Here is a 16,007-nt window from a genome sequence, read left to right as displayed (position 1 = left end):
AAATCTAAGTTCCAGTTCTATCTCCAATACTTACTAGCTGTGTGACCCTGGGCAAGTCACAACCTGTTTTTCTGTCTCAACTGGAAAATACTAGTACCTATCTTCCAAGGTTGTGAGGAACAAATGAAAAACAAATATGCATATATTTTTTAAAATTCTGAAAGATAAAATGTCAACTAGAAAACTATTCAATAATATGTACATATATTGTTTAATTATCTGGAGCAGGAAAAAAATTATTGCAGGGATAATTCAAAAGTCCTTTATTTCTTAAATAGGTTTTGGAAAGAGCTATATGATTATATTTATAACAGATGTACGTTCCTAATCACATTTTGCAGCGGCTAGCCTTAAAACTAGTTTGCATAAACTGCAGTGGGTAAAGGCAGGCCATGACACTGATATACCCAGAGGAACATTTAAGTACATTTTAAAATTACTTTGGTGTAACTGTACACACAGAAACTTAGTTTTACATATAATTCTCTTTTTTGTTGTTCTTTGTATCCAGAAATTTTATGTTTGAAGTTTGTGAAATTTATAATGAAAAACCTTTTTTTAACAAAGCTTTCAGTGTATACACCATTATCTCTGGCCACTGACACATTTAAGAATAAAAACTAAGAATGAAAAGCATGTGTTGTTATTGTTATCATTTTAAAATGTTTGGCCCCTAACATGAAAATGATTTTTCTGTGACCTATACTCTTCTTAAATTCCTGGTTGGCAGATTACACTGTGGCTTTTCTGCAGTGCTGGCATCTGAATGAGCAATTTGTGGTGTCAGTACTCTTACATAAGAGGTATTCATCAAGTCAAAAAATTGGCCTGACTTTTCCTGCCAACAGGGCATAGAAAGTGCTACTAGACAGGACAAAAAGTCAAACAAACAAATCCTGAAACTGTCAGGGGAAAAAAAGGTGGGAGGAAGGGAGAACCCAAGGAGAAAAAATGAGGGGAAGAAAAGGATCTATAAGAGAAAAATTAGGTCAATGAGAAAAATGAAAATCCTAAAGGCCTTTAAAATATACCTTTAAAAAAAATTCCAAACTTTTTGTTCATTTTACTTTTACTAAGGTATCTCAAAATAATATAAAAAGGATAAAAGAGATCTCATTTCAGCACAGATCTTGACTGATATTCTATTAGATAAAACAGCTCATAGAATTGGTATATCCAGACACAAATTTTGTATTATGTGTGATTATGAATCTCATTTATTTCTAATCTTTGCAGTGTTCCACAGTATCACCCAATCAATACAATTATCATCTGCAAACAGGAGCAGGCAGAAGAGCATCTAACATCCTATAGGAAATCCTTTCCATACTGGATAGCCTTCAGGACAAAGTTGGTGAGTGAATCATTCAATCCACATGCACTTAAGCATATTCATGATAATGTGCTAGGTACTAGGGAAACAAATACAAAGAACAAAACAAACCCTACTCTCAAGGAGTTTGCATATTTCAGTATGTTCCAGTTATCTCTCCAAAATTAGTAATTAGTGGATTTTGAACAAAGATACAGCTGTAGTACCTTTTGGAAGGAGATTTTAAATAATTTCTACATATAAATGGAAGACACTCTCTTGAAAGCCTTTAAGTGCTGCATTTTACTCTACTGAATCAAATATCTTTTGATGAGTCTCTGAACAAGCACTGATACATGTGTAGATTACTCTCACAATGATTTCCAGAGTTCAGAAAATAAAAGTGTTGTTAAGTTTCAGGAATTACAAATAATTATTCTCTGTACTCTTTTTTGAAATCATGATTTTAAGTTTGTCCAATATCTTTTTCCAATATCTTGAAAATCAATCCCTGAAAAACCCCACAATTAAGCCACCTCCAGCACCTATTTATTTATTTATATATATATATATATATATATATATATATATATATATATATATATATATATATATATATATATATATATATATATATATATATTTAATGAAGTCCCAGCTGTTTTTCCATTTTTGTTTAATGTCATTTCGACTACCCCTTGCTGCACAACTGGGACAGTGATGATAAAATCTAAATGTGATAGCTCATAACAAGGAAAAGTATGTCAGAAATTATTGCAAATCCTCTCAGTTTTTGTTTCTCTTCATTTCAATTTCATCCTTAAATACCTTTGGGATGACTGAGATTAACTGGGGTCTCTTGTATTTTCTTATTTTCATGGTTTGTTATGAATCCATCTCATAATGGTCAACATAGCAGAGCATAATTAGGCTGGACCTTGGAAGAAAGTCTTTTATTGAGACTGTATAGGAATCTTTTCTACTACTGTAGATATTGACACCAAGGTTACCATTGGGATAGCCTTCAAAAACCCAGTCATCTCCATGTACCGAGAAGTACATGTAAGAATTTGCTAAAGTCCTACTTTATATAAGATTTCCAAAAATACATTCATGTAACTAGGGCTGGCCCTCAGTGTCTACAGAATAGATCAGGAGAAAGGTGATTTCAAAGGCCTTTGGCTAAAAAAAAAATAACTCTCCTTATCTTCCTATCAGATTAAAGTAGCATCTTTTTTTTATTTTTTAATTTATCTTATTATAGCTTTTTATTTACAAAACACATGCATGGGCAATCTTTCAACATTAACCCTTGAAAAATCTTCAGTTCCAAATTTTCCCCTCCTTCCCCTCCCCTACCTCCCTTAAGAGGCAGGTAAATACAATATATGTTAAATCCAACATATGTATACATATTTATATAGTTACCTTGCTGCACAAGAAAAATCGGATTTAGAAAGAAAAAAAAAAAAAAAAAAAAAAAAAACCTGAGAAGGAAAACAAAATGCAAGCAATAACAGAAAGAATGAAAATGCTATGTTCTGGTTCACACTCATTTCCATAGTCCTCTGTCTGGGTGTAGATGGCTCTCTTCATTACTGAACAATTGGAACTGGTTTGAATCATCTCATTGTTGAAGGGACCTACATTAAGGTACATTTTAAGACATTATTTCTTCATTAAAACCTCAAGTGAGCAGACCAAGCATTTCTGAGTTATCTGCACATAAGACAAGTAAATTCTGATTGTCTTTCAGGATGAAGGGATGTTAATGAGTAATTAAAAAAAAAAAAAAAAGACATTCCTATAGTATTTTGAGATTTACAAATCCTTCAGGATATGTTATTTCATCTGAGCAGCACAAACTCAGCCAGCTGACTCTAGTCAATTTGACAGCATAATTTTACCTCCATCTACTCAGGACATCTTGGGACATTTTGCCATCTTCCCTTTTACTGACCCATCTCCTCATAGGGAATAGCCCCTTTTTTTTGGACCAAAGATCAGGCCTTTCTCCCTCTGTAAGTTAACTCACATCACTAAGAAACTCTCCTTGGGACTGAGTAGGACTGGCAGAAAGTGTAAATTCACGAACCCTCTTTATTGAGCTGGCCTCAGAAGATGCTTCACATTGCAAACACCTTGAAACATCTTGGAATATATCTGCCAAAAGCAAAGCCAGCTGACACCAAACAAGTAGGAATATGGAAATACAAGGGAAAAAGGAATGAAAAAGAAACTAAAGAATTATTGAAGAGTGTTTCTTAATGTAGCTTATATGTTACTTTCTAGCAACTACTTACTATGTGTCCCTTCTAAAAACAAAACTATTCGTGAATGTTATATATTAGGGTAGGAAAGAAATTAAATGTACTGCAAGCAAATCAAATTTTATCAAATGTATTTGCATCAAATCTATCGAACTGTATACCTTTTTAAAAAAAATCTATTATGTGCTATATAGTTGTTATGGCTTAAATATATTAGAAAAAAGGAAAACACAAAGGAGAAGTAGGTAAGTATATAAACAGAAACTTTGTCTACTTTACAATTCTTATGGGATTGATTCCCTACTATACAAACTGCTTGAGGAATTTTCTTTCCTAATATGGCAAGTCTACATGCTAATTTAAATTTTATTTTTATTTTATATGAAGTAAAACCATAAAAATAAAAAAATGTGATACTTCTGGCTGACTTTTCTGAGGCTCACTTAAAAACAAACACAAAAGCGTACCCTTACTTCATATTATCCAACAGATGTGTTTCTGGAAAAATTTTAAATGAATTTTTGTAAATTGCATTAAGTTATAAACGCAATAGGACTCAAAAGGGAAATAGTAAATCCTCTGGCAAAATGAATAATGAACATACCTAGAAATATTTGCATTGTGTGTTCTTAAGATCTATCTATATAAACCATACTTTATAGCTACCTTGGTCGTCACTTAACCTCTGCCTCAATTTCCTCTCGACTATAAAATGGGGATATCACAGTACCAAGATAATACATCCATCTCACATGAAAAGATAGCTCATTCTCCTTGTCAAAGCTAATATTCTATATATCAACTTTATACCATCCCTTCCTGCCTTCTCCAGAATTATGTCCCCTCAAATTATCCCCAGACTCCCTACCTGTTGCTTCAGGACTGCCTACAAGCATGTTCTTATCTCCATCTTCCTCAAAGCTCTAACTCAAAGCACCTCCGCTAACTACAGACCCATCTCTCTCCCTTTTCTGGCTATACTCCTTGAGAAAACCCATCTATAAATGTCTCCACTTTCTTCTCAGTTTTTTTTTCCCCCTTTCTCTCTCTATAATCTGGCTTCCTACCTTACCATTCAGTCAATCCACAAATACTAATTAAATGGATGTGTTAAGTGCTAGAGAAAAAAAAAAAAAAAAAAAAGCCGCAAAAGATAGTTCCAGCCCTCAAGCACCTCACAATCTAATGGAGAAAATAAGCAACTATGTACAAGCAAACTACATGCAAATAAGAAATTCATAAGAGAGGAAAGACACTAGGAGTAAAAGGATTTGAGAAAGGCTTTCTCTAGATGAGATTTTAGTTGGATCTTGAAGATTCAAACAGGTGGAGAGAAGGGAGAATCTTCAAGAATGACAAACTCACAGCGAAAGTGCCTCTGGCCAAGAGGTAGAATCTGGTATATAAGAAAAACAAACAGAGCAGAATCAGTGCATTAACAGGATGGGGAGGTTAAAAAAGGGAAAAAAAAAAAAAAAAAAAAACACCTGGAAAAGTGGGAAGGGGCCAGATTATGAACGACTCTGCATGTCAAATAGAAAACCTTTTATTTGAACGTGGAGGTAATAGAGAGCTTGAGTCTGAATAGGAAGTTGACATGGTTAGACTCACATTAAATTTTAAAGAAATGGCTCTGGTAGCTGACTGGAAGATGGATTGGAGTGTGGAGAAACTACACAGAAGGACCCAGCAGCAGGCAATGGCAACAATCCAAGCTCTGGAGAGATGAGGATCTATACCAGAGTAATGGCAACAGTAGAGAAGAGGAAACAAATTCAAGAGACATAGCAAATGTAAAATGAAAAAGGCTGTGGCAATAGACTGAATGAGATGGAAGAGGAGAAGAGAAGGACGAGGGGGATACTGAGGTATAATACAGAACAGAGGACAATACTTATTCTGCCAACCTGAGGGACTGAGAGGATGGTGCTGCCCTCTACAGTAATAGGGTGGGGAAGGGGGATTAGGAGGTAGAACAATGCGTTAGGTTGGGGTATACTGATTTTAAGATATCTACTGGACATGCAGTATCTGATGTCTGAAAAGCAGCTGGAGATGCCAACTGGAAGAGAGGAGGGGACAGAATAGACAAATTTGAGAATCATTAGCACAGAGTTGGTAATTAAATCTTTGGTAGCTGAGGAGAACATGAAGGAAAGTATTCTAGAGGGACAAGAGCCCAAGACAACTGAAAGTCTTTTCTCCAAAGTTACTAATGATCACTCATCCTTCTTTACATCTCTGAAGCTACTGACCCTATCAATCACCCTTTCTACTTTTTCCTCTTTTCTGTAGGTTTTCATCACCAAGTCATTCTGAATTTTGTCTTGCGATTGGACTTCAATAACTCTGGAAGAGAGACTGCTGACTTTTGTGCAACTCGGCACATTTAAATCCAATTCCCCTGAAGAGTCAATACATCACTCCATGGTGTCATTAGTCCTCTTCAAAACCAAGAACAAACTACAAGTTTCCATGACACTATTTGTCCCCTCTTCTTTATTCAAGGTAAATATCCCTCCTGAACTCCAGTTTCACATCTACAAACTGTCTATAGGGCATTTCTGATTTATTTTCCTACAAATATCTGAAACTCAACATTTCCAATATTCATCAACTTTACTTCCAAAATGTTTCCCTCTTCCTAAATTCCTTATTATAGATGAAGGTACCATTACAACATAACTATCATTTATCTGTGGATACAGAATCTGTATCATTTACCTTTGAAACATCTCATGTATATATGCCCCCTTCTTGGCTCACCATTGACACTACCATGGTATGGCCACTCATAGCCTCAAGCCTAAATTACTGCAATAGAAAACTGGTTGGCCTCCCTACCTCAAGTATCTCCCCACTCCAATCTGTCTTCCCCTCAGTGGTCAAATTATTTTTCAGATCTACAGATTCTACAGATCTGATCACTTCACATACCCCAACAATACCATAAACTCCAGTTGGTTCCTATCAATGCCAAGATCAAATATAAAATCCTTTGGCATTCAAAATCTTTCACAAGCTGGCTTCATTCCTACCTTTCCAGTTTTCTTACATTTCACTCCTCCACATCCACATGTTCTTTAATCCATTAATCCTGGCCTCCTTGCTAGACCTCACACAAAATATTACAACTTCAAACTCCAGGCTTCTAAATTTGGAGGCTAGTTTCCAACTCTAAATTAAATTTCTTAACTTTGAAAATTCTTCAAAAACATCTCTCATAACATTCCTCAAAATTCATAAGATTTAAGGAATAGAAAAAGATTAGTTATCACATAAATCAAAACTATTCATTTTACATAAGAAAAAACTGGAGTCCAAAGAGATCAACTTAATTACCCATGGTCACCTTGAAAGTCATACAATCATACTTCCAAAAGGGAATCATCAATTTTAATTTTTTCCCTACTAGTTGCTAGCAAGATATATCTGTAAAAATAGTGAAATTACTCATAAATATGGTCTGATAATCCAACAAAATCATGGTTTTAGACAGCATTAAAAATGAAATAATAGGAACAGAAATGGAATTAGAAATAGGAATCAATGTTCTCTTCTCTAAATTGTAATCATTCTCTGGGAGCAAGTTTCTAGGGGAGCTTCTGGAGGCAGCCTTAGTTTCAGTTTCAGTTCAATAATACCAAATGCAGCCAGGATTTAAAGTCCAGATCCTTTATTGTGTCCTTCAAAGTCCTGAATCTTTTCCTGGGCCTGGTTAGTTTTAATAGAGGCCTATCTCTCTCTTTGGTTCCAAGAGCTGATTACGTTATGATATAGGAATGCTATGGAATATTGTTCTGTAAGAAATGACCAGCAGAATGATTTCAGAGAGGCTTGGAGAGATTTACATGAACTGATGCTAAGTGAAATGAGCAGAACCAGGAGATCATTATACATGGCAACAAGACTATACAACAGTCAAGTCTGATGGACGTGGCTCTCTTCAACATTGAGATGATTCAAACCAGTTCCATTTGTGCAGTGATGAAGAGTCATCTACACCCAGAGAGAGAAACAAAGGAACAGTGTGTAACACAGCATAACATTCTCACTCCCTTTGTTATTTGCTTATATTTTGTTTTCTTTCTCAGTTTTTCTTTTTCTTCCTTCTTGATCTGATTTTTCTTGTGCAACAAGATAACTGTATAAATATGTATACATATATTGGATTTAACATGTATTTCAACATATTTAATATGTATTGGACTACCTTCCAGCTAGGGGAGGAGGTGGGGGGAAGGAGGGGAAAATTTGGAACAAAAGGTTATGCAAGAGTCAATGTTGGAAAAATTACCCATGCATATGCTTTGTAAATAAAAAGCTTTAATAATAATTTTTTTAAAAAGAAAGCAAGAAAAACAATAACCTCAAGCATTTTATGGGAATATATATTAAAAAATTACAAATGGTTTGGAATAGTGGAATGAACAAAAGAGTTAGTGTTCAACCTAGGAACAAAAGTAAAATGTAAAATACTTTCAAAATAACTTTTAAGGTCCAGCAAATGAACATGTATAAAAATTCGCAACAAGGTTTGAAATCTGGCATGGCTCAAAAAGTCATCCATCACTGTTTCTGTAATGAATAGTCCTGTGGGGGAAGAGTCCCAACAAAATGCCTTTGGCAAGAGTGGTAGATCATTGCTCCAGATGTACACAACTAGTTTCACCATAACAAACCACAGTATCACGAGCTTCATTCACAAAGATTAAAAGTAGTAGGCATTTATTTTTGTTTCTTAAAAAATACAAAATGTGTTGAGAAATAAAACTAAAATAAAATTACCTTTACAAAAATAAAATTCTTTTCATATTTTCAGAAAAATAACTGTAAAGTGTGTAAATCTGAACCTCTGATAAAGAAAAGGTGACAGAGCCGCAACAAGGATATCAGAGGAGAAAAACAATATATGAAATGAAAGAATCTAATTAAACTCTAATAGGGTATAAGCTATACAGAACCACAATTAGAGAATCACAAAATGTCAAAGGTGAAAGGTGAGGCCCTCTGATCTAAATTATACCATTCCCTTCCCATCCAAAAAAGGCAGTATCTTGGTATAGTGGAAAGTATATTGGCCTTGAAGCAAGAGCATCTGGATTCAAATCTTGCCTGCTATTTACTGACAGTGGGACTTCATCACTTAATCTTTCTGGCCAACAGTATTCTCATTTGCAAAATAGAAAAGAGAGAAGAAAAAAAAGAAGGAAGGAAGGAAAGATATATTAAGCATCTAATATGTGCAGATTAAACACTTTAAAGATATTACATCATTTAACCCTCATAACAACCCTGGAATGTAGCTGATGTTATTATTGCCATTTTACAGATTTAGAAACTGAGAAAGACAGTGATTTTCCCAGGGTCACACAGTTAGTAAAATGCATGAGATTTTATTTTTACTCAGACCTTACTGACTTCAGATACAGCTCTTTATCCACAAGGCTGGTGAGTTTTTTCTTAAATCTATATGTGTCTACATAGTGTTTTAATTGCCACCTTCTCCCTTAAAAGTATAAACAACTTATTGGGACCTAACAAATTTGATCTAGTAGCTATGTGATCCCCAAATTTAGAGCCAGATAAATTTCTTCAGCTTTTTAGGAATGGGGGAACAAAGCGGGAAGTAGAGATGAAGTTAGGGCAGGATTTGCTTCCAGTCCTAGGTTGAGGCAAAATCAGCATCACTATGAGATCTTATGGTCAGCAAATCTGACCAGAGCAAGATAATCATAAAATTACTTAAGTTTGCTGGATATAATATATTGGTTCTGCACATATATATTGTACCTAGGATATACTATAAGATATTTAATATGTATGGGAATGCCTGCCATCTAGGGAAGGGGGTGGAGGGAAGGAGGGGAAAAATTCGGAACAGAAGGGAGTACAAGGGATAATGTTGTAAAAAAAAAAAAAAAAAAATTACCTATGCATATGTACTGTCAAAAAATGTTATAATTATAAAAATTAATAAAAAAATTAAAAAAAATAATGACTAAGCAAAATTACAGCATATGAATGCAATAAAATACTACTATGCTCTACAAAATGAAGAAAAGGAATGCTTTCCGAGAAACCTAAGAAAACCTATATGAACTGGTGGAAAGTTCTTCAAGTTCTAACATGAGCAGAACTAGAAAAAATAAATAAAGAAATTATATATATATACATATATATATATATATATAAATTACAAAGAAAAATAACTTTAAGAAATGTAAAAGTTCTGATCAACACATATAAAATAATTAATCATGATTCTAGAGCAGGGTTTCTTAAACTTTTGCTACTTGCCATCATCTTTTTTCATCTGAAAAATCTTTATTATGACCCTGGATATAAATATATATAAAAGACATATACAAATCAAACATTTACTGATGAGAAGCCAAAATTTCAGATCCTTCACATTCAGTTACAAAAACCCATGTAGGATCACAAATCAATTTAAGAAACCATGTTGTAGAGGATTTTTAGATCAGATCTTTAATTTCATTCTATAGGTGATTCCAAGTGAGGAAATTCCCTCTATAGTAGTGCAGATCAGCAACCAGAATGAATACTTCTTGCCTGGCTTACTTATATTTGTTTTAATATTGCTTAGGGCACAGTAAACACTAAACTTTTTTCATTCATTCATACATTCATGTGTTAAGAGTGGAATTTGAAGAGATCTTCAAAACTGATATCCACTTTGTCATGCAGCTTCTAAAATTCAGTCCAGATTCCATTTAAAGTCTAATGATTTTAATCATCAGATACATAATCTGAAATTATATATACAATATACAAGAACTTTCTCCTTTTTTATATGTTATAACATTTGAAATATTTACTCATTTTCATACGAAGTCAAATGTTAGAACACATTATTAAAAATGTGATGTATCCAGTGGACCTGTGATGAAGAGAGCAATGTGGATCCAGAGGGAGAATTATGGGGACTGAATGTGGATCACTATATAGTGTTTTCACCTTTTTTGTTGTTTGCTTGTTTGTTTTTTCTTTCTCTTTTTTCCTTTTTCATTTGACTGTTCTTGTGCAGCATGATAAATTTGAAAACATGTGTAGAGGAATTGCACATGTTTAACATATATTGGATTGCTCACATTCTGAGGGAAGGTGGGAGGAAGGAAGGGAGAAAGATTTGGTTTTGCAAGGGTGAATTTTGAAAACTATTTTTGCATGTATTTTGAAAATAAAAAGCTATTGTTAAAAAAAAAAAAAAAAAAAAAAAAAAAGTGAAAGATTCCCAAGGCCCAGTTGATACTTCACTTATTTTTAGCCATATTCAACATAACAATCACGATACAATAAATTTCTTCATACTTAAAATATATCATGCCCTTAGACACAAAAATATTTTTAAGTAGCTTTTTTGTATTAGCAAAGAATTAGAAAATAAAGGGATGAGCACTGATTGAAACATGACTGAACAAATTATGGCATATATTCTTAGGCCATTAAAAATGATGGGGGGAAAATGGTTTCCATAAAATCTAAGAAGACTTTTAGGAGCTGATATAGTGTAAAGTTGGACGAATAATATATGCATTAACAGTACTGCAAAAACAACCAACTTGTAAAAGAGCTGACAGACTCAATGACTAATCATGGTAACAGAGGACCAAATATGAAAAATATTACTCAATCCAGACAGAGAGGTAATAATTGAACTTAGAATGCAGACTGAGACTATGCATATTTGTTACAAGTCTTTTTTTTTTTTTAAATGATGGGATCTGAGGAAAGGATAGATTTGTTAATTTAATATATATATATATATATATATATATATATATATTTAAATAATAAAATTCATTGTAGCATGGATTTACACATAAATGTATCATAACATCATCAATAAATGTTCTCTGTCCCCTTTCCATGCAATACTTTCCTTCTAAAATGAAAAGCCTTTTTTTATCTCAGTATATTACCAGTACCAAGAACCAGCCTTACCAAGAGTAAGCATTTAATAGTTTGCTGACTTGATTCACTTTTATTACTGATATGATAGATGAGTCAAAATATACCTAAACTCATTATATAAGTTAAGAAATAACCTTTTAAATCTCCCTTGGCCCTTCCAAACTCCAATATCCCAACCACAGAACTAGAAGAAAAAAATCTAAACTCTGAAAGCTGTAAGATACAAAAACATATGAGAAATACAGAATTAGGAAGGTAAGGAATAATATAAGGACACTAATATTAAATTAGGAATAAAATAATATTTTTAAAAACAGCAACAAGATATTTAAATGAAAAGACATACCCTAAGGAATGAAACTGTCTATCAAAGATAATCATCAGGCATTATTTATTTTCTACCAAAATGATTCAGTTATCACAAATAATTTGTTAATCTCCATAACTAAAATAGTAATACTTAAGTAATATTAACAGGCTCAGAGCTGTTAAGTGGCTTATCCAAGTTGACACTGCTCGTAGTATAGGGAGTTAAAGGCCACAATTAATGGTAAAATTGGATTTGAACCCTGTTTATTTGAAGTTATCTACTACTTGTCTTTCCACTCTACTATATGAAAAAAAAAAATCATATAGTAAATTTTACCATGATTGTCAAAATAGATATTTACCAAGTCAAAATCTACCACTTATAAAAATAAAGGATATCAAACGTTTTAGAATGATCGGATATCTCTAGATGTCAACTCTAAATGTAGCAAGCCCACTATAGAAAGACAGTTTAAAAAGAAACTAAAATAAACAGGGACATTTAGTTAGATACAGGAGGAAGGGCCTGGCTGAAAAGAAGTGTAAATATAGGGTGATTCATAACACTCTATGACCAGGTAGATAGAATAGAGCTTCGAAATAGGAAGATTCCTGGAGTTGAAATCTAACCTCAGACACTTACAGCTGTGTGACATCTGGCATGTCACTTCATCCTGCTTGCCTCAGTTTGCTCATTGTAAAATGAGCTGGAGAAGGAAATGGCAAACCACTCTAGACTCTTTTCCAAGAAAACCCCAAGTGGGATCAAAGAGTCAAACAGGACACAAATGATTAATAAGAGAGTTACTATGTTTACTGCTACAGCCAGAGGAGTAAAAAGTTTCGTTTAAGAATATCCAGCAAAGGCTGGATCTACTCTAGCAGGAGTTAAAGCTTATTCTAACTTCATAGGGAAAACCATGGAAAACACAATTACCTCAAGCAACAGGGTACAATTTCAGATAGTAGCAGCAAGAAGTACAACCACAACCTTGACACACATACTTCATGAGGGATGGGGGAGGCCAGGAAAAGGGCGAGAGGGAGCAGAATTCTTTTGAGAAAACAAATGGTAACTATTGCTGATGGGTACTTTATCAAACAAGCTTAACAGTACAATTTATTACTACTGGCATGCAGTATGCATGTGTGTATCTACATATACAAACACACCCCTCTGTGGTATGAGACAAAGCCTACAAATTCTTAGTATAAGCTTTGATCTTTCTGAAATGAGACTGTGCACTGTTGTGCTGTCATTCTAAAAGGAAGGCTTAAGATCTGAATCTCACAATTCAAAAATACTGTATACCAGGTGACAAATTTCCCGCCTGCAGGCCACAATTCCTGCAAGCAGCCCAAACCAAGTTAGAATGTAATTGGGAAATGTTTAGCAAAATAAACAAAAGTACAATACAACATAATATTAATATGTGGTTTCCTAAGTCAATATAAAGACCAGACTTCTATTTTAATATGACCTAACTCCTGCACACTAGTCCCACCTCGGAGCATTTGCTAATCTACTTATTCAAATCCTATACAACCTGGTCCCAATTTTATGACGCTTTCTCTGAGATTTCTGTTAATACTATTTACATCTTACTAAACATATAGTTTTCCTCTATTTCATGTTTTGTCTCCTCAAATAAAATTATAAACTCCTTGAAAAGTATAGATGTCTTATATTTCATCTGAAATCTTTAACATGATGATTACAAAGTCAATGATCAATAAATTTTCTGGAATTTCTAGTTACCTTCATCAATCAATAACTTCTTATACTTAGTCCTCCTTGTTCTCTAACTCATGGCTATTGGGAGGGTTTCTTTTGGTTTTCATTATGCTACCTAGGACATTTTCTTACAAAAATAAAAGCAATAATAATTCACATTCATATAACAATTTAATTTTAGTACTTTCCTTAAAAGTAAGCTTTATGGCAAAGAAAGTACAATTAAAATAAATTTTACAGATGAGAAGATTGAGTCTCACTGAGATTAAATGACTTATGCAGAGCCACAGATGAATTAATGTAACATGGAGACAAATTATCCAGACAGTACTTATAGAGGGAATTCCACACTAGAGTTTACTTCTAGTCAGTATCACCAGATTCTTTAAGATATTATTTCTGTCCATTAGCACGTAGCAAAAAGTTGGTAACATCAAGAAAAGTAATGAAAAACAAAAAAGACACAAGTCAGATATCCATCTGGAAAGAGCTTCTGAGGTAACTTCTAGTGCAAACCCTTCATTTGAAAGAAAAGATAATTCTAGTCCTTGTGCAAAACCATAGTGTACATGACAAAATAAATTCTGTTGTCTTGGTTTGTAGCAACTGAAAAATGGTAAGTGGCCCAGAAATGCTGAATTAAGAAAGACTACCTAAAATTAGTCAAGGAAACAATTATTGATGTGGGAATAGAGGAGAGGTTAAGGCTTTGGTCTGTAAAGATGAAGACTGAAGAAACACGATAGGAAAGAACGGAGAGATCATTCACCAAATTCTAATTCCAGAGAAAATTCCTGGAAGCATGAAGATGTCAAATAAAAAGAAATTACACTTGTAAATTACAAATGTAAATTTAAAAAACAAAGACTGAAAAATAACTACTTCCAAAAAAAAAAAAGATTATTCTAAATTAATTATTAAATCCAAGAGGAGATTTATGGTTTTCTCCAAAATGGGCTAAACTCACCGCCTGCGCCCCTTCGTAAACACATCAAACGAAACGTGCACAAAATGTATCCAATATTTAACCAAGAACACAAAAATTTTCACCTTAACATATGGTCCCAAAGATCGAGTTAAACATTTATAACAAACAACGCTCCAAGTCTCTAATCAGTGGGAAATTCTAAAAACACTTAAGAGCACTTTGTTTAGTTAAAAACGAAGCAAAGGGCCTAACTGCAAAAAGAAGGTAAAAACTTTTAGGAGAATAGCCTCGGTAGGTTAAGTTGCTGAAGGGAAAGTCGGCTGGCAGATTTTAAGCGTTCTCTCGGTCTCTCTCCTCGGTCTTTCTCTTTGTCTCTGTCCCTGCCTCGGATGCCTTCTCTGCTCCCTTCCTCCCCGTCCTGGGCTCCCCAGTTCGAACAGAACAGGTCTAACTACTGAGTGCGTCCCCGGACCCGCCACCACCGAGCGCTCCCGGAGCTTTCCTCACTCCAGTGACACGTAATCGATGCACTGGAGCTGACCGCCTTCGGCTTTCGGGCCGCGGGGTGGGGGTGACAGGCACCCCTGGGCGCCCGGCCGTGCCTGCGAGCTCCCGGGCGCCTCCGGCGCGCAGAGGCAGGGACGAGGGCGAGCGGACAAAGGCAGCGGCTGCGCTGCACCCAAGCTAGGGGCGGGCAGCCGGGACACCGGGGCACACCTCAGACAATAAGCTCTAAGCCCCCAGTCCCGGGGGCCCGTGGCGGGGGCTCCCCGCGGCTCCGGCCCCGCGCATCCTCCCGCCTCCGGCCCTCACCTTGGTTACAGAAAAGGCTCCACAGCTTGGCGAAGAGCAGCCCCATCACGCGAGGCCGGCCCGCTGCGGGGCCCTCCGCAGGTGCCGCGGCGCCGAAGAACGAAGAGCGGCGCGGGCCGGGACCGGGCAGAGGCTCGCAGAAGGCGGTGGCGGCCGGAGCTCCTCGCACCGACCCCCGGGAAAACTGCAACGAACACCCGCTTGCACCGTCACGGAGAGCGGGGACACGCGTGTGGATGCCAGCGGCTCCCGGCGGTCTCTTTGTTCGGCCGACTGAGCCCGGCGGCGATCCGTAGGGCCCTGGGCCTCGACCCTCCTCCCGCAGCAGCAGCCCACCGCCTCTCGCTCCAGCTCGCCCTCCCGTAAGCCCCGCCCCCACATGCACTGGCCCGCCCTCCTCCGGGCCCGGGCCCGCCCCGCCCGGATGCGTTCTGCGTCATCGCGCTGACGAATGCTGACGCCACGGACGTGGCACGGCCCCGACCCTCGTTCCGATTGGTTTCCACAAAGCCGGGCATTCCCTTGTGGGCGGGCAGGAGTTTCCCGGGACAGTGGGGGAGGGAGGAGTGGGGAGGACCCGGGTCGCGGAGAGGTCGAAACCATGAGATCACGAGCCTGTGCTAGTCGCGCCTTCAGACATTCAGTCCCCTCCTGCACCCAGAAAGGGAGGGGCCGAGGCGGGGCCCAGATGGGCTCGGCCCC

General features: G+C 36.3%; 1 protein-coding gene across 1 annotated transcript in view; it reads right to left on the bottom strand.

Annotated features, from left to right (window-relative positions):
- The window catches only part of ARL5B (ARF like GTPase 5B), a 30,697-nt gene extending 15,003 nt beyond the window's left edge, over window positions 1-15,694 (bottom strand). Inside the window, exon 1 of the mRNA XM_074266801.1 lies at window positions 15,306-15,694. Within this exon, the coding sequence (XP_074122902.1) occupies window positions 15,306-15,351 (46 nt within the window). The 5' untranslated portion in view covers window positions 15,352-15,694. The remainder of the gene's footprint in view (window positions 1-15,305) is intronic.
- Window positions 15,695-16,007: the final 313 nt, after the last annotated feature.

This window comes from Sminthopsis crassicaudata, chromosome 5, assembly GCF_048593235.1.
Source record: "Sminthopsis crassicaudata isolate SCR6 chromosome 5, ASM4859323v1, whole genome shotgun sequence".
Lineage (NCBI taxonomy): Eukaryota > Metazoa > Chordata > Mammalia > Dasyuromorphia > Dasyuridae > Sminthopsis > Sminthopsis crassicaudata.
The sequence above is the reverse complement of the archived record's forward strand: the minus strand, read 5'-3'. Positions and strand labels throughout refer to the sequence as shown.